This window comes from Triturus cristatus, chromosome 4_1 (genome assembly GCF_964204655.1).
Source record: "Triturus cristatus chromosome 4_1, aTriCri1.1, whole genome shotgun sequence".
NCBI classification, from domain to species: Eukaryota; Metazoa; Chordata; class Amphibia; order Caudata; family Salamandridae; genus Triturus; species Triturus cristatus.
In genome coordinates this window covers 502,873,643-502,894,936 of record NC_140585.1, presented here as the reverse complement: position 1 = coordinate 502,894,936, position 21,294 = coordinate 502,873,643, and the positions used below count along the sequence as shown (strand labels likewise).

Below are 21,294 nucleotides of genomic sequence, written 5' to 3'. Positions count from 1 at the left end.
CAGGGTGATGAGGATAGGGATGATAACAATGATGATGATCAGCCAGGACCTACAGAGGAGTGGGATGACAACAACACTGACTTGCCTTTAGACAATGATCCTGACCTTTATCCTACCTTGCCCTCTCCACCAGACGACAGTGTAGGCTATATTGAATTGCTAGGCAGGGCTGCCAATTACCAAGGGGTCTAGCTCCATAAGGAATCCCTTGAAACATTGAACAGCACACAGAAATCAACTGTTATGCTGCCATTGCTCAAGGGGATGACCAGGCACGTCAATGAAATATTTAAGGATCCTGTCGGGGCACATATCCTTACCCCTAGAGTGGATAAAAAATACAAACCTGCACCATCTGATCCAGTCTACATGAGGGGATAATAACCCTTGGACCTGTTAAGTTGTTTCCAATGCACTCAAAAGGGCAAACTCCCAAACTACTGGAGACGCTCCACCCCCAGATAAGGAGTCAAAGCTCCTTGATGCTTCAGGGAAAAGGGTAGCCTCCCAGGCAGCTAATTTCTGGCGCATATCTAACACACAAGCATTGCTAGCCAGATATGAATGACCATGCGCATTGGGATGAAGTGGAACAACTCATCCAATTTCTACCCCAAGAACACAAATCTAAAGCGCAAGACCTGGTACGTGAGGGACAATTAATTTCAAACAATCAAATTAGGTGCTCCCTAGATGCTGCTGACACATCTGCCAGTATGGTGAACGCTACTGTCCTTTTGAGAAGACACACCTGGCTACGTATATCAGGGTTCAAACCTCCATTTTGAACACACCTTTTGATAAAGAACACCTTTTTGGACTGGTGGTAGACTCTTCACTTGAAGATGAAAAAAGATACTGAAGTGGCTAAATCTATGGGCACCCTTCAGTCTACACCAGGCCGTGGTTCCTTGCGGTGCTCTTTCTATCGGACAGGGTCCAAAAATACGTCCTCGGAAACTACATCCACCTATAAGGGCAATAACCAACCCTCTGGTTCCAAAACCTACTTCAGAGGGGGGGTATAGAGGAAACAACGGAAAAGGCAGAGGTAGAGGTTTCACCACTCATACCTCACCCTGCAATACAAAGCAGTGACTTGCCCATAGTTCCCCCGACCACTTAACACCAGTGGGGGGAAGACTGTCACAATTCCTACCAAAGAGCCAGTCGATAACAACAGACAAGTGAGTTCTACAAATTATGCATTCTGTTTACTGCCTAGGGTTTATCAACACTCCTCCAAACATTCCCCCAAAGCCACACAAGCTTTCACTGGATCACCTACATCTCCTCAAAAAGAGGTAGAATCCCTACTACTAAAACAAGCTATAGAGCCCGTACCACCACAAAATCAAGGGTCGGGAGTATATTTCTTTTACTTCCTAATTTCCAAAAAGGACGTCTCTCTCTGACCAATATTAGATCTCCGAGAACGACATTCTTACATACAGTCAGACCATTTCCACATGGTAACACTTCAACAGATACTGCCTCTTTTGCAAATGGGTGACTTTCTGTCTACTCTAGACTTAAAGGACGCCTACTTTAACATTCCAATCCACCTGGCTCACCTCAAATTTCTCAAGTTTGTGGTGGCAGGTGAACATTACCAATTCAAGGTACTCCCATTCGGAGTCACCACTGCCCCCAGAGTTTTCACAAAGTGTCTGGTTGTAGTAGCTGAGCATCTAAGAAGACAAAGCATTCATGTCTTCCCATACCTGGACGATTGGCTCATCAAAGCCGCCACGTATCAACATTGCCGCAAGCATACTTCCGCAACCATTATGTTGCTTCACCAACTGGTGGTTACAGTCAAAGTGCTAAAATCACATCTTCAGCCAGCTAAAACTCAGAACTATCTAGGAGCCACTTTGGATACTCAGAGGGCTCTGGCGTTTCCCAACGCAGACAGAATTCGAAACATTCAGGCATTAATTCTCCAGTTTCAAGCCAGTCAGTCACTTCCAGCTCAAGTTTTTATGCAGCTGTTGGGAATGATGGCGTCTTGCATCATGAACGTTCTCCATGCCAGGCTGCACATGCGCCCACTTCAAGAATGCTTAGCCAGTCAGTGGAACCAGTCACACGGTCAATTAACCTATCTAATGTTGGTAAGCGCCCATACTCATCGCTCTCTGCAGTGGCGGAAAACCCAAAATTTGTCAAAATGACGGCCATTCATAGACCTGGTACCACACACAGTATTAACAGCGGACGCGTCCCTTACTGGCTGGGGAGCTCATCTGCAGCAACACACAGTGCAAGGGCTGTGGAGTGACCACCAAAAGTCCCTCCACATCAATCATTTAGAGCTCATGGCAATTTTTCTAGCTCTCAACTCCTTTCAAGATCACCTATCTGGCAAAGCTGTCTTCGTTCGAATCAACAACATGACAGCTATGTATTACATACAGAAACAGGAGGTGACACACTCTCTCCAACTGTCCCACTTAGCCCACGACATCTGGAAGTGGGCCAATCACCACAACTTCTATCTCCTAGTGGAACACCTTACATGAGTCAACAACCAGATTGCGAATCTCCCCAGAGGCATCAAATACAAAAATGGGAACTTCATCCTCAAGTTCTCCACCCATACTTCCAAGCTTGAGGAGTCCCTCACATAGTTCTGTTTGCAACACCCGAAAACACAAAATGCCAAAGCTTCGCCTCCAGGTTTACACACCAGTTATCCAAGGGCAATGCTCTACGGATGGACTGGTCAGGGATATTTGCTTTTCTTTTCCGCCTCTCCCACTCATTCCATGAGTGGTTCGGAAACTCAGGAAAACAACTCTCCTACTAATCCTGGTAGCTCCAACATGGGCACGTCAACCCTGGTTCACAACCCTGTTGGAACTCTCTCTGGTACCACATCAAAGATTACATTTAACTCCCAGTCTCCTCACACAGAGCCATGGAGAAATCAAACACCCAGATCCCAAACAATTGAACCTCGCGATCTGGCTCCTGAAGTCATAGAGTTTGGTTATCTGAACCTTCCACCAGACTGTATGAACATTATTAAGGAAGCCAGAAAGCCTACCACAAGAGCTTGCTACGCATCCAAATGAAAGCTATTTGTTATCTATTACAATAGCAATAACATCAACCCTCTTGATGCTTCCATACAGAACATTATCTGTGACCTGTTACATTTGCAGCAGTCATCTTTGGACTATACATCCACCAGACAGCATCTAGCTGCAATTGCAGCCTATCGTCAAAATAGGCAACATGTATCGCTCTTTAGAGTGCCTGTAATCAAAGCATTCATGGAAGGACTGAAAAGAGATATACCACCAAGAATTTCACCTGCCCCAGTGTGGAATCTTAAAATAGTCCTCACAAGGTTAATGGGCCCACTGTTTCAACCCATGTACAAATGTGAACTACAGTTCCTCACATGGAAAACAGCTTTCCTCATTGCAATCACTTCATTAAGGAGAGTGGGTGAACTTCAGGCACTAACCATAGAAGAACCTTTTTTCCTGCTACACGAAGATAAAGTGGTCCTTCGTACCAATCCCAAATTCCTACCTAAGGTAGTATCTGCACTTCACATAAATCAGTTGGTTGAATTACCTGTTTTCTTCCCTCAACCTGACTCTTTTTCAGAACAAGCTCTACACACCTTAGATGTTAGAAGAGCACTGTTGTATTACACCGAAAGAATAAAATCTTTTCGTAAGACCAAACAACTTTTTGTCGCTTTTGCACCACCTCACAAGGGCAATCCTATATCCAACTCAGGTATTGCTAGGTGGATCGTTAAATATATCCAGATTTGCTATGCAAAATCCAAAAGGACTCGAACGGTACCCCCCAGATCACATTCCACTCGTAAGCTAGGGGCTACTATGGCCTTCTTAAGGAACATCACTATTACTGACATCTGCAAAGCTGCAACATGGTCCGCACCACACACATTCACCAAGCACTATTGTGTAGATGTGTTAGCCAGACAACAAGCTAATGTGGGCCAAGCAGTACTTAAAACGCTATTTCAAACAACTCCATCAGTTACAGGATAGCCACCGCTTAGGGGAGACTGCTGTATAGTCTATGCATAAGCATGTTATCTACAGCTCACATGCCCTGAACGGAAAATGCTACTTACCCAGTATGCATCTGTTCTTGGCATGTAGAGCTGTGGAATCTAATGCCCCCAACCACCTCCCCGGGTACCTGTTGCTGCTGTAGTTCTCTTGTTACTATACATACATACATACGCATGGACATCTCTATTCTTTACTACTACTTCATTCTCTCACCCTCTGCGGAAAACAATCTGAAGATGGAGTCGATGACCATGCGCACTATCACCTAAAGGAGGAGTCACCTACCTCGTGACTAGGAAGACTTCTTCAAAGAAAAACAAAGTGCAAACATTCAGACCCAACACTAGATGGCGATCTATGCATAAGCATGAGATTCTACAGCTCTACATGCCAAGAACAGATGCATACTGGGTAGGTAGCATTTTCTTTATGGATGCTAACCACTTACTCTATAGGACTCAGTCTGGCTTTCGTACTGGTTTCAGCGCAGAATCTTCTTTCCTGGAAGTGGCTAAATTCATCAAAATGTATCTTAAGCAGGGTCATTCTGTGGTGGAGTTCCTACTGGACCTCTGACACTATGGCCCTTCCCATCCTATTGGAGTGGTTAGGGACTATAGAGGTTCAAGGCCTAGCACAATAATGGTGTCAGTCTTTAATATCAGACAGATTCCAGGCTGTCAATCTCCATCTCCTCATCCTAACCTCTATACCAGTGAGACATGGTGTCCCTCAGGGCTCTGCTTGGAGCCCTACACAGTTTAATATGTGTATGGCATAGTTTGGAAAGATTGTGAAGTTGTGGGGATCTCAATGTGGTATCATATGCAGGTGAAATCCAATTGATGCTCTTCTTTCAGCAGATGAATGGAGGCATTCTAGATACATTTAAAGTGTGTTTGCAAGTTGTATCAGACTGGATGAAAAAGAGCTTATTAAAGCTGAACTCCGATACAAATCTGAGATAGTGGTGGCCAGCTGAATTGAAATCCCTGAAGAAAATGCTACTTCTGGTCCTAGACGCAATGTGCACTCATTGGATATGTCAATGGTCTGTAATTGGGTCTGCCGTTCTACTTGATTCATAAGCTGCAGGTGGTTCAAAACTGTGCAGCTAGGCAAACGTTGGATATCTTTTGTCGACAATCTAGTTCTTTTTTGAAAAGTCTACACTGACTGCCAATGGAACAGTGTATCCACTTTAAGTTCTTAGTCATAACCCCTATGGATTTTTGTCAGAAAGGCCCTCTGAATCTTAGAGACAAGCTCATTCGTTATTAGTGTACAGCATCTATGTTCTCTGTCAATCTTTAATTGTTTCAGATCCCAAAAGCTTGCAAATTCCTCTTGGTAGGACCTGTTATTCAAACAGCTGAAGTTGGTTCTGCACTCAAACTTTCACAGCCTAATGTGAGAACAAGCAGATTTGCCTTCTTCAGGTGAAGTTTACTGATGTACTCCTGTTTGTTATGTCTATCTTCTGGGAAGGTCTTGCTTTAGTCACGGTCAAGGGCTTCCTTTCAGCTCTGTTGGCCTTTCTGTGTTTGCCTGATCAGTCCTGTTTGTTCCGATCACCAGTTGTGATTTGTGTTTTGTAAGGGCTTACTTATGTTTCCCCCTGTTCTTTATTTGTTATGTCACAGCAAGACCTTAATTTAGTTCTCAAGTTTTTTTGATGTATGCATCCTTTGAGCCCCTGCGCAGCTTTGCCCTATGGTCATTGATTCTTAAGGCTGTATTCCTTATTAACATTGTCCCTTCATGTAGCATCAGTGGGCTTCAGGAACTATTTGTGCGTCTGCAATACATCACATCCCTTACCTGACAAATTGGTGCTTTGCACTTGGGCATCCTTTCTTTGACAGTGGTGTCGACCTTCCATGTGGGGCAGTCTGTCACTCCCTGCACTTTTCTTTTCAACACATCCTTCTCAGGAGCAGGATTAGAGGCTGCAAATGTTGTATCACAAGTGGGCTTTTAGTTTCTGTATTAATAGCAACTTGGGAGCACAGTCTGTAAAACAAACCTTTCATTGAGTTAGCAGATATGAAAAAAGGGGAGTCAGTCCAAAAGTGAACCTTGTCTAGATGAATCATCCTATGTATCCACCAGGGCCAAAGCTGCCACTACAGCCTTGCTGGGGGAGGGTTCCTATTCTGGATATCTGCCAGACTGCTACATGTGCATCGTCCACTCATTCCCCAGGCATTATTTATCGAATCTCCGGTCTACAGGAAGTGCTTTGGTAGCACTCTTTTGGGTGGGTACTCTAACCTTGTAATCCTCATTGGCCATCCTACTCCCCAGTCTGTTGAATTTACTTTTGGTGTTAAAAAGTTCCAATTTAGATTTGACACGTTGTCATCTCTCAGTTGCTCTGCATCTAAGGGTGTGAAAATAGTGATATTCTGAAATCAGTGCTCATGGGTGGCACCCATATGCGGCTCCGTGTCATTACATTTTGCAACCTCGTTGTGCGCATGAGCTTTTGCAATGCTTCCAAGTGTACTTTGGCAACTAGAAGGATTCAAAAGATGAGGAATCTGCACTTGGATTAGCCACCTGAAAGAGGGTTACCGAGGTTAACAGGCAGACAGAAGGTTAGAATTCTAAAGATTTAGGGATGTTGACAGAAATGACGTTGGTACATGCTACTTGATCATGTTATTAATACTTTTCACTTGCCTAATGTTAATGGAGTGTTTATTTTTTATTTTTATTTTAGTCTGCTACAGCTGTATATTTAACTGCGTTGCCGGCTCCTGGTGGTATCCAAATAGCTGGCAAGACTCCAAATGATGGCTCTTATGAACAGCACATTTCTCACATGCAGAAAAAAATCAACGATACAATTGCTAAAAACAAGGAGCTATATGAGATTAACCCACCTGTAAGTAAAATGTTACATTTATGCACAGTGATCAGAAACTGAAGATGTCTCTGTCTTTGTGTGCGTGTATTTTTGTGCAGTTTCTCTACATTTTCCTCTCTCTTATATCAAGTAAAAAGCAGGCAAATGAGTGACAGTTGCCAACCTAAAGGTAAGCAATGGGCAGACTACATTTTCTTTGTAAGCCCCCAATGTTTATCTGATAGAGACTTCTAGCCACAGGTTCCTCACCTGAGAAGTATCCTCAGTCGTCAGACTGGATCCAGAAATGTTTCTTGAGCAGTACCCCTGCGCACTGGTAGGTGGCACCACCCAGGCACCTGTCTTCAGTTCTTTTCTTTGCGTGTCAGATTGCAGAGATCCGGAAAGAGCTACATCTTAGTCATTTTTTGACTAGGTTTTTTTCAACGTTTTGTCAAAGTATTTTTGAAGCTTACCTCCTGGTGTGGCAGTAATGTCATAAAAAAGACCAGCTTAAATCCCTGTGGCGCCTTTGACCTACAGATGTCTGTAATGGACCCACACCTTGAATGCCTCTGGTGCCTCGAGCGGGCCTGTCCCTACTGCCGCTCTATGCATCCAAAGGTCTTGAGGGAGGGATCGCTGGACCCTGAAGAATACCAGCCTTAAAAAGAACAAATGGACTTGTGTGAGCATCCGGGTGAAGTCAGTGGACAGGATACGTGGCCACAGAGGTAGGAGCTTCCTTCGCAATGGTTGTGTGGAGGGCAGCTAAGCTCTTGGACCTTAGCTTGCCCTAGGATGCAGTGAAGACTAGTGTCATGATGGAAGTACTTCAGCCGTGAGTGTCCCCATCAAAACCATTTCTCCCTTTCAATGAAGCATTTGCTGACATCCTGCTTTGGATGTTATCCAAAACCCAGCACTGGGGCTCCTGTGAACAGGACAATTGCCTGTCGCCTCACCCTGCTCCAGGGGACCCAAACTTCCTCACCCGACTCCAGAGAGCTTGGTGGTTCAGGCTTCCACATCTCATGTAAATCCGGGTGCATTCCCAACTGCACTGCCGGATCAGGAATCCAAGAGGCTAGACAGCTTGTATAAGAAAATGTTTAATTCCACTAGCCTGGCATTGCGAACAGTGAACGCTGCATGTCTTTTGGGCCGCTAATCGCAATCTCTGTGGGACACCGTTGCGCAGGTGCTGCGAACGGTCCTGGTTAAGGTACCGGACATGCTCCCCCAATATGTTACCGATGGGAGTGATGCAGCCAAGTTCACCATTCACTGTGGACTAAGCACCACCAACTCACTAGAAGAAAAGAATTATCCTGTCAGCAAAATACTACAAATGATGGAAAAACTCATCTCTATAGAGTGCTCTAACGAGTCACAACATGCGCCTAGCAGGATTCCGATCATAGGGTATACAGTTAATGAAGGTACAGAAATTAGGTCAAATGGTATACATTCAAATGAATCACAGAACATAAGAAAAAATTGCGTTCTTATTTTTATTCATATCAAAGCAATCAAACTAGACATTTTGTTATCAAATCAGGATGAACAATACAAGACCGGTTTCAGGGTTTCACCCCCCATCAGCCAGGATAGCTCCCTCACAAGGCAGAGAGGTTTTGTCCACAGTTGCCCGGAGACCCTTCGCCTGGTTGAGGACTACTGGCTTTTCTGTGGATGGCCAGTCCTCGCTCATGGACATGCCATTTGATGACTCCCATCCTTTTGGAGATGAGGCAGATTCGGCGCTGGATCGCTTTAAGGACCGCAGGTCTATGGGCAGGCCCTTGGGCCTTTCTATGGCCCCTCATAACCCTAAATCCACCATTCGTGGCCAAGGAGGGGTCATAAAGCTACGTCTTTACTCCCCCAGATACTGCGGCATGCAATCGTTCTAGCCTCTGCGTGGTTGTGGATACAGTTCCTACCGCCACCGGGGAGGGGGGGGACCAGCGGTTTGGTAAGTCCACCAACTCCCTGTAAATGCCGCCTCCAAACCCACCTAGTCTGCTGCTTACCGTCATAGGCACCCAGTGGTTGGCAGGGTTCACCATCACCCTCCCACTGAAGGCCATACCATCGGACAGGTGGGGTTTGCAGATTTTCCGAAGGGGTTACTCCCTCCCCCTCGAAACTACTCTTCCATTCCACCTACCTTTGACAGGCTCACAGAGGACCACCTATTTCTTCTCCACCAGGAAGTGACGGCTCTTTTAGCCAAAGCAGCCATAGAGAGAGTGCCGTCGTTGTTATTCTCACTATTTACTGGTGCACAAGAAGAACGGATGCCGTTTTCCTATTCAAGACCTGCACTCTTAACTTTTTCCGCAAGAAGAAGTTCAAAATGCTCACTCTTGCTCAGATCCTGTCTACCCAGGATACTGAATGGTAGTGTTGGACTTGCAGGGCGTGTATTGCCACATTCCAGTGCTGCCTGCCCACAGGTGTTACCTGTGGTTTGGGGTGGGCCACAAAGAATTTCAGTTCACTGTGCGCTCCTTTAGCCTCACCAGCGGCCCTCTGGTGTTCACCAAGGTTATGGCGATGGGGGCAGCTCATCTGCGGAGATCATGGGTGCCAGTGTCCCCCTATCTCGACGACTGGCTATTGAACGCAAGCTCACCCCAGGCAGTCATCTCATTCATCCTGACTACGGTGGACCTCCTGCATTTACTGGGGTTCACTATCAATGTGCTGAAGTGACATCGGACTCCCTCTCAGACACGCCCGTTCATCGGAGCTGTTCTGGACACCATGTAGTTTCAGGCCCAACCTCCTGAACTTCGAGTCAAGGATAATCAGGCTATGATACTGATGCTTCAGCCTCTGTCCTGGCTGTCGGTGAGACTGACTCGGAGGCTGCTGGGCCTCGTAGCCTCCTGCACTCCTGCATCCTGCTGGTGACACATGCCCTTTGGCATATGAGGGCTCTGCAGTGGAACCTGAAGTTCCAATGGGCTCTGAAGTTCCAGTGGGCCCAGTATAAGGGGAATCTCTCCAACATGGTCCATATCTCAGAGGGAACTGCAAAAGACCTGGAGTGGTGGTTAATGAACCACAACTGACGACTCTCCCTTCCCCAACCAGATCTCACAGTAGTGACAGATGCATCACTCCTGGGATGGGGCAGCCATCTGGGAGATGTGGAGACCAGAGGACTCTGGTCTCTGGCGGAATCCAGACTCCACATCAAACTGTCCAGTTGGCATTGAAAGTCTTTCTACCTTCCATACAGGGAAGGCTAATGCAGGTGTTATTGGACAGCACCACCGCCATGTGGTACTGCAACAAACAGGTTGGTGTGGGGTCGAGGCCATGCCTCTCTGGACATGACTGGAACAGCAGATGTGGTTGTTCCACATCTGGGGGGGTACTCTGATCGCCAGAGTGGACAAACTGAGCTGCAGATGCCTAGCAGATCACGAATGACATCTCCATCTGGAGGTGGAGCAAGGTATCTTTCAACAGTGAGGAGAGCCTTGGTTTGATCTTTTTGTCACCGACGAGAATGTGCAATGATAGCAATTCCGCGCGCAGGACTTTCCAAGGTGGCTCTCGCTTGTAGACTCATTTCATCTCGGGTGGAGCTCAGACCTCCTGTACTCCTTTCTGCCCATACCACTCCTGCCCACTGTCCTCAAGAAGATCAGGAACGACCGGGCCCAAGTCATCCTTGTGGTGCTGAATTGGGTACGGAGTTTGGTATTCAGAGATGTTGAGCATGGCCATCGGTCCTCCGATCAGGCTGCTCCTTAGGTGTGATCTTCTGTTGCAGCAGCAGGGGTGGAGGGTTCTCTACCCAAACCTGTCTGCCCTCCGCCTTCTTGTGTGGAGATAGAGCAGTGACAGTTGACAGCTTTCGACCTTCTGCCCAACATTTGCAGTGTTATTCTGGCAGCCAGGCACCCCTCCACCAAGACAGTGTATGCCTGCCATTGGAGCAGATTTGTGAAATGGTGTCCGAGAAACAAGTTGACCCTCTTTCTGCTCTCCTATCTCAGGTTCTTCTGTCTGTCCTTTCCCTTGCCCAGCAGGGCTCTGCTTTGGGCACTGTTGAGGGCTATCTTTCTGCAATATCTGCTTTGCTGCAGTTGCCTGACTAACCTTCTCTTTTCCAATCCCCTATTGTACATAGGTTTTTGAAAGGTTTGCAACATATTTTTCCTCCTCCCTTTGTTATGCCTCAGTGGGACCTTAATCTGGTCCTCACTTTCCGTTTGAGCCCTTACTTGACTGTCTTCTCAGGCTCCTTACCATCAAGACGGCCTTCCTGGTTGCAGTAACATCTGCCCGGAGGGTCAGTGAGCTTCAGGCCTTGCCATCCAAACCTCCTTACCTGAACATACAACCAGACAAGCTGCTGCTTCGTACGAGAGCTCCTTTCTTCCGAAAGTTGTCACTCCATTCCTCATAGGGCAAACCATCACTCTTCCTACTTTTTGTGCTCTGCCTCATCCCTCCAGGGAAGAGGAATGACTTCACCATCTAGGCCCAAAAAGAACATTGTAGTTGTATCTTGATCGCACATGAGAGTTCCAGGTGGGTGACCAACTCTTTGTGGGGTATGTCGGAGTGAAGAAAAGTCAAGCTGTGCGAAAGCAGACCATCTCCCAATGGATCGTGATCTGTATGCAGATCTGCTATGCACTGGCTAAGAAGCAACCCTGAGAGGGTTTACTTGCTCATTCCACCAGAGCTAAAACTGCCACCACTGTATTAGCATGCGGACTTCTGGTCCTGGACATCTGTCAAGCGGCAACATGAGCTTCCTTGCACACGTTTACTACACATTACTGTCTGGACAGTCAAGTCCTTAAGGATGAGCATTTTGCCTGTTTGGTCCTGAAAAACTTCCTCATGTGAAATTGGGCCGCAGACCCACCTCAGGGGAGGTTTGCTTGGATACCTGTTCTAAGGTAAGGAATCTGCGGCTGAAAGTCTCTATCGGATGAACAAGGTACTTACCTTCGGTAACACTTATCTTGTAGAGACTCTATCTAGCCGCAGATTCCTTATCGACCCACCCATCCTTCCCACTCTGTGAACGGATTTCTGGGGACACAGCCTTCTCCTTTCACACCAATGGTCAGTGTACTTCGTGGCTCCTTGCTTCTGGCATGGAAAGTTGCGAAAAGTAACTAACGTCAGCGTGCTTGGTTGGCACCTATGTAGGCATCGCTATCGTCATGTTCTAGACTTGTGTGCTGTTGATAGACATGCTTTGCATACTCCTGCCATCTAGTGTTGGGTCCGAATATTTGCAAGTTGTTTTTCTTCGAAGAAGTCTTTCTAATCACAAGGTAAGGTGACTCTTCCTTTCAGTGATAATGCGCACGGGCATCAACTCCATTGTTAGATTGTTTTTTTCCACCATCAGGTTCGAACTTGTATTGCTGCACTCTGGTTTGAAATCGTTCTTCGGGTTGCCCTCGGTGCGCAATCCACTTCACCCTTGATTGTATTGTTTTGTACACGTTTCCCACTTCTCCGCGTATTGTTTCGGTCAACGAATCCTTCATTTTTTTTATAGAAAACTTCGTGGGCAGCCTTCCGGCCTCACCACGTCAGTCCGGTCTTCTGTCGATGGAACGCAATCCGTTTATATTCTCTCCTCGGTGCCACGCTAAGTATCCTCTCACCGACTCGCATAAAGAGTGTAAGGAAGACAATTGCGACGTTTCGGTCCAAAAAGACTCTCCGGGATCGATGGGCTCGACATCGTGAAATGCAACATCCGAATATTCAACACACTCCGGATATCTTCAGTGAAGAATCCGAGTTTCGCTCAACTGTTGAAGTCTTTCCCCGATAGGTGTTAAGTAATCAGGGGAAAGTGTGGGTAAGTCACTGTTTGTTAGGGTAAGGGGTGTTACATGTTGAGGTACCTCTACCCCTACCTTTGGAATTATTTCCTCTATACCCTCCTCTATAACAACCTCTAGAGGGAGAGGATTGGGTATTGCTTTTAAGTGGAACCATTTGGGTCTGAGGATGTGCCGAGCGTCCGAGTTGAAGCGTCGGTGGCAGAAGAAGAAGAGGCCATCTCGGTTCCAGAGTTTGATTCGGAGCTCAAGATAGACATGAAGTCTGAAGACGTGCCTCCGGGGCAGGGTGCTGTGGGTACTAATGACCCGTTGCCCCTTAAGCCCATACCCAAACCTCATAAGGCTTCGGCACCACCTCTGCCTTCTGGCCAAGGTCTGCACCGAGACGATGTTTCCGACCCCCCACCTTCAGGCTCGGCATCGAAACAGATAGTCAAGCCTGCCGGTTCGGCACCGAGTTGACCAAAATCCTCTTCGGATTGGCAACCTTCCAGTTCCGAAATTTAAATCTGGTTCAGAGCCAAAATGCTCCACACCAAAAGAAAAGCATGTTTCAGAGACGAAACCTTCCACTCATAAAAGTCCATCTTGGCATTGAAAACCTCCGATGCCGAAATCAGAAGACAGCAGTTTTGTACCTTCTGACTCTAATTTAGACATTGTTCATCCCAAACAACAGAAGATTTATACAAGTCCTGACACAGGACATATTCATGCTAAAGCTCCAGTTAAACGCAAGCTTCCTTCTCAGGACTCTCACAATAAGATTCCTTTAAAGAAGAAGGATGTCACTACCAGCCCTGTTTATCCTGCTCCACCAACCTCTCCATTTCCACCCTCTTCTCCACATTTAGATCCTTTACGCATTACACCTCAGGGGTCTCCACTTTCACAGCCTAAAGAGGGGGATATTGATGAGGAAGATATTCATTTACCTATAGACCCATGGAAGGATTACACCATTGACCCTCCATTAGACAATGACCCAGACCTTTACCCTGGAAAGCCTTCCCCACCTGATGATAATGTGGCTTATCAGGAACTCATTGCTAGAGCAGCAGAGTACCATGGAGTGACGTTGTATAAAGAGTCGTTAGAAGAGGACTTTTTATTTGAGGCACTTGGGGCCACACACAGAGCAAGTCAGACACTCCCAATGCTGAAGGGCATGATGAGGTATGCAGATGACATTTTCAAAGACCCCGTGCGAGCACACATTTTGACTCCTAGAGTCAGTAAAAAATACAACCCTTCACCATCCGATCCTATCTTTATTAAAGGTCAGCTGCCTCTTGACTCCCTTGTAGTGTTCAACGCTTGCAAAAGAGCTAATTGGCAAGCTTCTTGTGATGTTCCTCCCCCATATAAAGAATCTAAGCTCATAGATGCTTCAGGCAAACGTGTAGCCGCTCAAGCTGCTAATTACTGGCGCATCGCAAATACACAAGGCCTGCTAGCTAGGTACGACAGAGCACACTGGGATGAGATGGAACAACTGCTCCAATATCTCCCAGAATACAAAAACAAAGCAACAGAGTTAGTTGAGGAGGGCAAATGTATTTCTAACTCTTCTATTGTTGCTGACACTGCTGCTAGGGAGATAAATACCAGCATTCTCATCAGAAGGCATGCATGGCTTAGGATTTCAGGGAAGTTCAACAATCCGTTTTAAACACCCTTAAGACAAAGAACACCTGTTTGGTCCTGTAGTCGATCAATCCCTAGAAAAATAAAAAAAGATACAGAAGTGGCAAAGTCCATGGGAGCGCTCCAGTCCCCATCAAATAGAGGCTCCTTTTACAGAGGAGAGTCCAAAATCACATCCTCAGACCCAAATGGTTCCACTTAAAAGCAATACCCAATCCTCTCCCTCTAGAGGTTGTTATAGAGGAGGGTATAGAGGAAATAATTCCAAAGGTAGGGGTAGAGGCACCTCAACATGTAACACCCCTTACCCTAACAAACAGTGACTTACCCACACTTTCCCCTGATTACTTAACACCTATCGGGGAAAGACTTCAACAGTTTCTCACCATTTGGCAATCCATAACAACAACAAATGGGTGATCAACATTATCCGTCATGGCTATTGCCTGGAGCTTACCACCGATCCTCCAAACATTCCACCTCTCACTTACAAACTGTTGTCAGACCACTTACAGTTAATTATTCAAGAGGTGTGATCCCTCTTACAGTAAGGAGCCATAGATCCAATTCCGTTTCACTACCAAGGTTCAGGGGTTTATTCTCTATATATTCTCATTCCCACAAAGGACGGCTCCTTAAGACCCATTTTGGATCTCAGTGTTAAATCAGTTCATACTCTCAGAACATCATCATATGGTAACAATTTAACAGGTGCTTCCATTTCTGCAGCAAGGCGATTTTATGTCCACACTGGACTTAAAAGACGCATACTTTCACATTCCCATATATCCAGCTCATCGCAAATTCCTCCGATTTGTGATAGCAGGCAAACACTATCAATTCAAAGTACTCCCATTCGAAGTAACTACTGCCCCAAAGAGTGTTCGCCAAATGTCTAGCCGTAGTGGCAGCTCATTTCAGAAGACTACAGCCCCACATCTTCCCGTACCTAAATGACTGGCTCATCAAAGCCAGCACATGCCAAAAGTGTCTACAACACACTCAGGTCACGCTAGACTGGGCTTCATGGGAAACGCATCAAAGTCTCACCTGCAGCCTTCACAGACACAATCGTACTGGGAACCACGCTCGACACTCAAAAAGCTCTAGCCTCTCCAAATGCAGCCAGAATTCTCAATATTCAAGCTCTGTTACTTTAGTTTCAGGCGAACCAAAAATGACCTGCCAGAACCTTCATGCAATTGCTAGGGATGATGGCGTCATGCATAGCAATAGTGCTTATGTAAGACTACACATGTGTCCCCTACAAGAATGCTTAGTACGTCAGTGGAATCAGTCACAGGGTCAATTGACAGATCTAATGTTGGTAGACAGCCACTTCCATCTCTCTCTGCAGTGGTAGAATCCACAACATTTATAAAAATGGTGGCCCTTCATCGACCCTATTGTATAGATCGTGCTAACGGCAGACACCTTTCTATTAGGTTGGGGTGTCCATCTCCAAGATTACGCAATCCAGGGTCTCTGGGACACCAAGCACAAACATCTGCACATCAGTTATCTGGAGGTTTTAGTAGTATTTCTAGCACTCAAAGCGTTTGTCTCACCTCAAAGGCAAAGTTGTCTTAGTCTGCATGGACAACATGACAGCTATGTTCTATATACAAAGATGGGGGGGAAGCACTCTCTCCAACTGTTTCACCTCTCTCAGACCATTTGGAGTTGGGCAATACATCACAGAATGTATCTACTGTTGGAACACCTTCCATGGGTGAACAATCCAATTGCCGACCTCAGCAGAAGGAGACAGCAAATACACAAATCGGAACTTCATCCCCAAGTTCTCCTTCCATATTTTTGAGTATGGGGATTCCCAGAGATAGATCTGTGTGCCGCAGTGAACAACGCAAAATGCACTAACTTCGCCTCCAGGTTCCAATGCCCTATGGATAAATTGGTCAGGGATATTTGCCTATGCTTTTCCGCCAAACCCACTACTCCCGTTTCTGGTTCGGAAGCTCAGGCAAACGTCACTCTCACTGATTCTAGTAGCCCCAACATGGGCTCGTCAACCTTGGTTCACCGCACTGTTAGAATTATCAGTGGTTCCACATCAAAAGCTGCATCTCAACTCCAGCCTTCTCACACAGAGCCATAGAGAAATCAGGCACCCAAACCCAAAGGAGCTCCATTTAGCAATTTGGCTCCTGAATATTTAACTCTGCCACCTGACTGTATGCGTATCTTAAAAGAAGTAAGAAAGCCTACCACCAGAGATTGTTATACAGCAAAATGGAAATATTTTGTTATCGATTGTGATAACAGCAAAATTAATCCTTTAGATGCTTCCGTTCAAAACATTATATGTTACCTTCTGCATCTACAACAATCTGATCTAGCTTATACATCTATTAGATTGCACCTTGCAGCAAACGCTGCATATTTGCAAAACAGACCGCATTTATCCTTGTTCAAAGATCCTGTGATTAAGGCCTTTATGGAAGGCTTAACAAGAGTCATTCCACCAGGAATTCCCCGGCACTGGTGTGGAATCTTAACATTGTATTTACAAGACTCATTGGTCTACCCTTTGAGCCTTTACACAAATGTCCTTTACAGTTCCTTTCATGGAAGGTTGCCTTCCTCATTGCAATCACTTCATTAAGGAGAGTTGGTGAGCTACAGGCATTAACTTTAGAAGAACCCTTCTTTCAGCTTCATAAATATAGGGTAGTTTGTCGCACCAATCCTAAATTTCTCCCTAAAGTAGTTTCTGCTTTTCACATTAACCAATCGGTTGAGTTACCTGTGTTCATCCCTCAACCGTATTCTGTAGCATAAAGAGGTCTTCACACACTTGAAGAGCTTTATTGTGTTATATTGAAACAATTTCTTAAAACAAAACAACTTTTTGTTGCATTTATTCCACCTCACAAAGGCAATCCTATTTCTAAATTAGGCATTTCCCGATGGATTGTTAAATGCATTCAAACTTGCTATGCTAAAGCTAATCAATCGAACATTTGTAGAGCGCGCTACTCACCCGTGAGGGTCTCACGGTGATGAGGGGGATGGGGAGGGGAGCCGCTACTGTTCGAACAACCAGGTCTTGAGAAGTCTCCTGAAGGCCAGCAGGTCCTGGGTCTGTCATAGGTGGATGGGAAGGGTGTTCCATGTCTTGGCGGCGAGGTGAGAGAAGGATCTACCGCCGGTGGTCATTCGGTGAATGCATGGAACGGTGGCAATGGCGAGGTCAGCTGAGCGAAGCTGGTGGTTGGGAGTGTAGTAAGTGAGCCGTTTGTTGAGGTATGCTGGTCCGGCGTCGTGGAGGGCTTTGTGGTCGTGGATGAGGAGCTCGAAGGTAATCCTCTTATTGACGAGGAGCCAGTGCAGGTTCCTCAGGTGGGCAGTGATGAGGTTGTGGTGGGGGATGTCGAGGATGAGGCGTGCTGTATGCGTTGGAGTCTCTTCTGGAGTTTAGCTGTGGTTCCCGCGTAGAGGGCGTTGCCGTAGTCCAGCCTGCTGTTGACGAGGGCCTGGGTGACCGTCCTTCTGGTTCCGGTGGGGATCCATCTGTAGATCTTGCGAAGCATACGGAGGCTGTTGAAGCAGGGTGTTAAAGCTAAAAGAACTTTATCTATACCCCCTAGAGCACATTCCACTCGTACACTAGGGGCATCTTATGGCCTTTTTAGGTAATATTCCTATTGCTGATATGTGTAAAGCAGCAACATGGTCCACACCACACACATTTACTAAACAGTATTGTGTGGATGTGTTGGCACGCCAGCAAGCCAATGTAGGACAAGCAGTGCTAAAGACACTTTTCTAGACAACTGCAACATCTAATGGTTAGCCACCTCTTTGGGAGAACACTGCTGTATAGTCTAAGCAAAGCCTGTGTATCTCGAACACACATGCCTCGAACGGATTATGTTACTTACCCAGTAAGCATCTGTTCTTGGCATGTAGAACTGTAGATTCACATGCGCCCTCCCACCTCCCCACACACCTGTAGTTGTTGGAGTTCTCTTTATTTACATGATATATGCATGGACATCTCTTTACTACACTCCATTCTCACCCTCTTGTGGGGAAACAATCTAACAATGGAGTCGATGCCCATGCGCACGATCACCGAAAGGAGGAGTCACCTTACTTCGTGACTCAAAAATCTTGCTTCAAGAAAATCAACTTGCAAACATTCTGACCTAACACTAGATGGCAGGGGTATGCAAAGCATGTGAATCTACAGCTCTACATGCCAAGAACAGATGCTTACTGGGTAGGAAACATAATCTTTCCTGATCAGATGACGCCATGTATACCACGCAGATCTGAACGACGCCATCAACCCCCGTGCAGGGATAGTGCTCACGGAAAATGTCAGAAACCAGTCTGATGCCTACGTATAATTGTAAGCTAAGGAATCTGCAGCTAGATAGTCTGTACCAGATAAGGCATTAACAAAGGTCACAACCAGAGAGCTGCGCTGTCTGGTCGCTTCAATCTAAAAAAAAAAAATAGCTGAACAATCTTAGGAACCATAATCTAGTTTGCATGAGGAGCAAAGGGTGCATAGAAACTCCGAGACATTGGATTTCATCATTGTGAAAAGGCATTAGAAGGTTAGTACAGGGAGTGTAGTCTAGCTTCTCCTGTGGGTAGAGTCTGTTACATTTTCAGTTTGGTCCTGTAGGTCCATCTGCTGACTCCAACAGTAAGAAAGTGGAGAACCCTTGTCAAGTGCTCCAGCTCATGCTTATTGCATCCTGAAATACAACAGCACAGAAAGGCACTCACCTCCCCTGATAGCCTCACAGCATATTATGGCACTATGTTCATCCTTGGCATTTGCTCTAGCACCACAAGTGCACTCTAGCAGAGAGTGAAGACCCGTGTTACTTTCTCTGCCCTTCCACTTCCTTTAGGATGAAGATTTTTCACCTGTTTCCACACCTTAGCCATGGAGCTGTAAGGAACCTGTTCGGAGTCCGTCCATTAACTCAGGACTTGATTAAATAATGGAACATTTAAAGTGGTCCACAAGATTCATGGACTTTTAGCTTAATCACACCACCTTATACCTGTCATCAGAAATGTGCTTACTGTGCTGTTTGGAGATTCAAGTTCCTAAACCGTAGTAATAACAGGTAGGACAGGCTAAGGAGTACTTCCATGTAGTAGTTTCTCTACTTTTGTGTTCTGCAGGGTATCCAACAGTAACACATAAGTGACTTAAGATATCTCTATTCTCAGAAAGGGGTGTCAAGTACAGTCGGTCCAACTGGATGATGTTGCGAAAGAGGAATATTGTGCTGCACTCTGTGACTATAAAATATCTCGTGAAGATGCTCTTACCACAAGTAGACAACCTTTGTATGTCTTATCGTGGTGGATGAGGAATTCACTGACACTCCTTTTCTGTGTGATGTATAATCTGCCATAGGAAATAGGTGCTCAGGTTGGCAGGATAAAGATGGATGGTTCATAAAAGCAATTCATTTTCTCTGCCACCATTCACAGTTTATGGAAGACTTAAGTCCATACTGCTTTATCCAACTCCTCTTTACACATGTCTTTTATTGTTCCTGCCTCCTTGTTCTTGTTCCACTGAACTGTAAAAATAATGAAATGATCCACGTTGCACCAAAGCATTTGTCTCGCTACACATGTTCATGCTCATACAAAGACCATGTATAACCAGCATACAGGGTGGCATAGCTAAACGTGTAACAGATGGCTGTGCCTTGTTCTCAGAGAACTCTTTATAGAGCTAGTGCTGACTCGAAGACCCCTTTTCCAAATTAGGGTGCCGCAGGACAATGCAGTGGGTGCTTCATCCAGAACCCTCTGCATTGTCAAAGGCTATATAACGTTCATTCACTGGGAGCCAAGATAAATGGTCCGATGTAGTTGAATGCCATGCATTGCATGCACACTGAGACCAAAAGTTGTATGTAGAAGCTGAGCCCAGTGGCCTCTTCGGGCCTAGCTTGATAAGAATTGTCATTCTCTCCTTATTGCCTGTGGTTTAGCAACAATTTATAAATGGTATATTACATTTCTTACATTTCTCAGTTTTACATGAATGGCACCACTATTAGGGGAGGTATTGTAGTCCTTTTCTAAAGAGGCCTACTTGCACATCATCAAGAAGGAAAGTGTCTTGTTACTATGGCGGTGAAAACACCATAGCAGAAGTTTTTAATAAAAAGTGTTTCCCCTATAGCATTTCTAACAAGCATTTGCAATGCAATAGGTCTCGTTGTAAATGACGTCTTTTACCTATGCGTTTTTTGTTTGGAGTGAAGTAGATGTATGTGGCTACGTTGTTTTGGCTTTGTCACTTAGATATGTAATTGATGGTCGTTGAGCAAAAGACGACTTTGTAATTGGAAGAGCAGTCTAAATGCATTTGGCATGGGCCGGGGAGTAGAGGGGGGCTTTGTCTTTAGGTGCTATAATATTGTTAAGTATGATCAGCAATGTGCAAGCCAACTATTATTTAACTTAGCTGCTCATATTTAAAATCTCCCAATTCCTCAAGTGGCCCTTTAAGTGGTATAATTAACTTGAATAAACTTTTTAAAACGCATTGAAAATCTGCCAAGCAGTGGACAAATTTGCCAAATATTTGTTTGCTGTATTCCCACTGGAATACTGCTTACTTGTAAAAACATAGATGCAGTTAGCTCTTCTTATTGGTCTTTATGATTTGAGAGAAGTAGGGCTCAGCTGCCAGCATATGGTGTGCAGAAACATGTATGTGGTGCGAAGAAATGTGTATGTGTTTGAGTGCATGTGGTAGTTGCCTGCTTGGAGTTTGTGTTACACAGTTAGAGGGCGCGAATCGGAAACACAAAAATTGATAGCAAACTTCGGACCCTCCTTCTTAGTAGGGCAAACACAAGAGAAAACAGCA

At 45.6% G+C, this 21,294-nt stretch overlaps 1 protein-coding gene across 11 annotated transcripts in view; it reads left to right on the top strand.

Annotated features, from left to right (window-relative positions):
- C2CD5 (C2 calcium dependent domain containing 5) overlaps positions 1-21,294 on the top strand; it is an 875,314-nt gene that overhangs the window by 497,299 nt on the left and 356,721 nt on the right. For all 11 annotated transcript variants that reach the window (XM_085652749.1, XM_085652748.1, XM_085652746.1 and 8 more), the window contains one exon: positions 6,793-6,957. In XM_085652749.1, the coding sequence (XP_085508875.1) occupies positions 6,793-6,957 (165 nt within the window). The remainder of the gene's footprint in view (positions 1-6,792; positions 6,958-21,294) is intronic.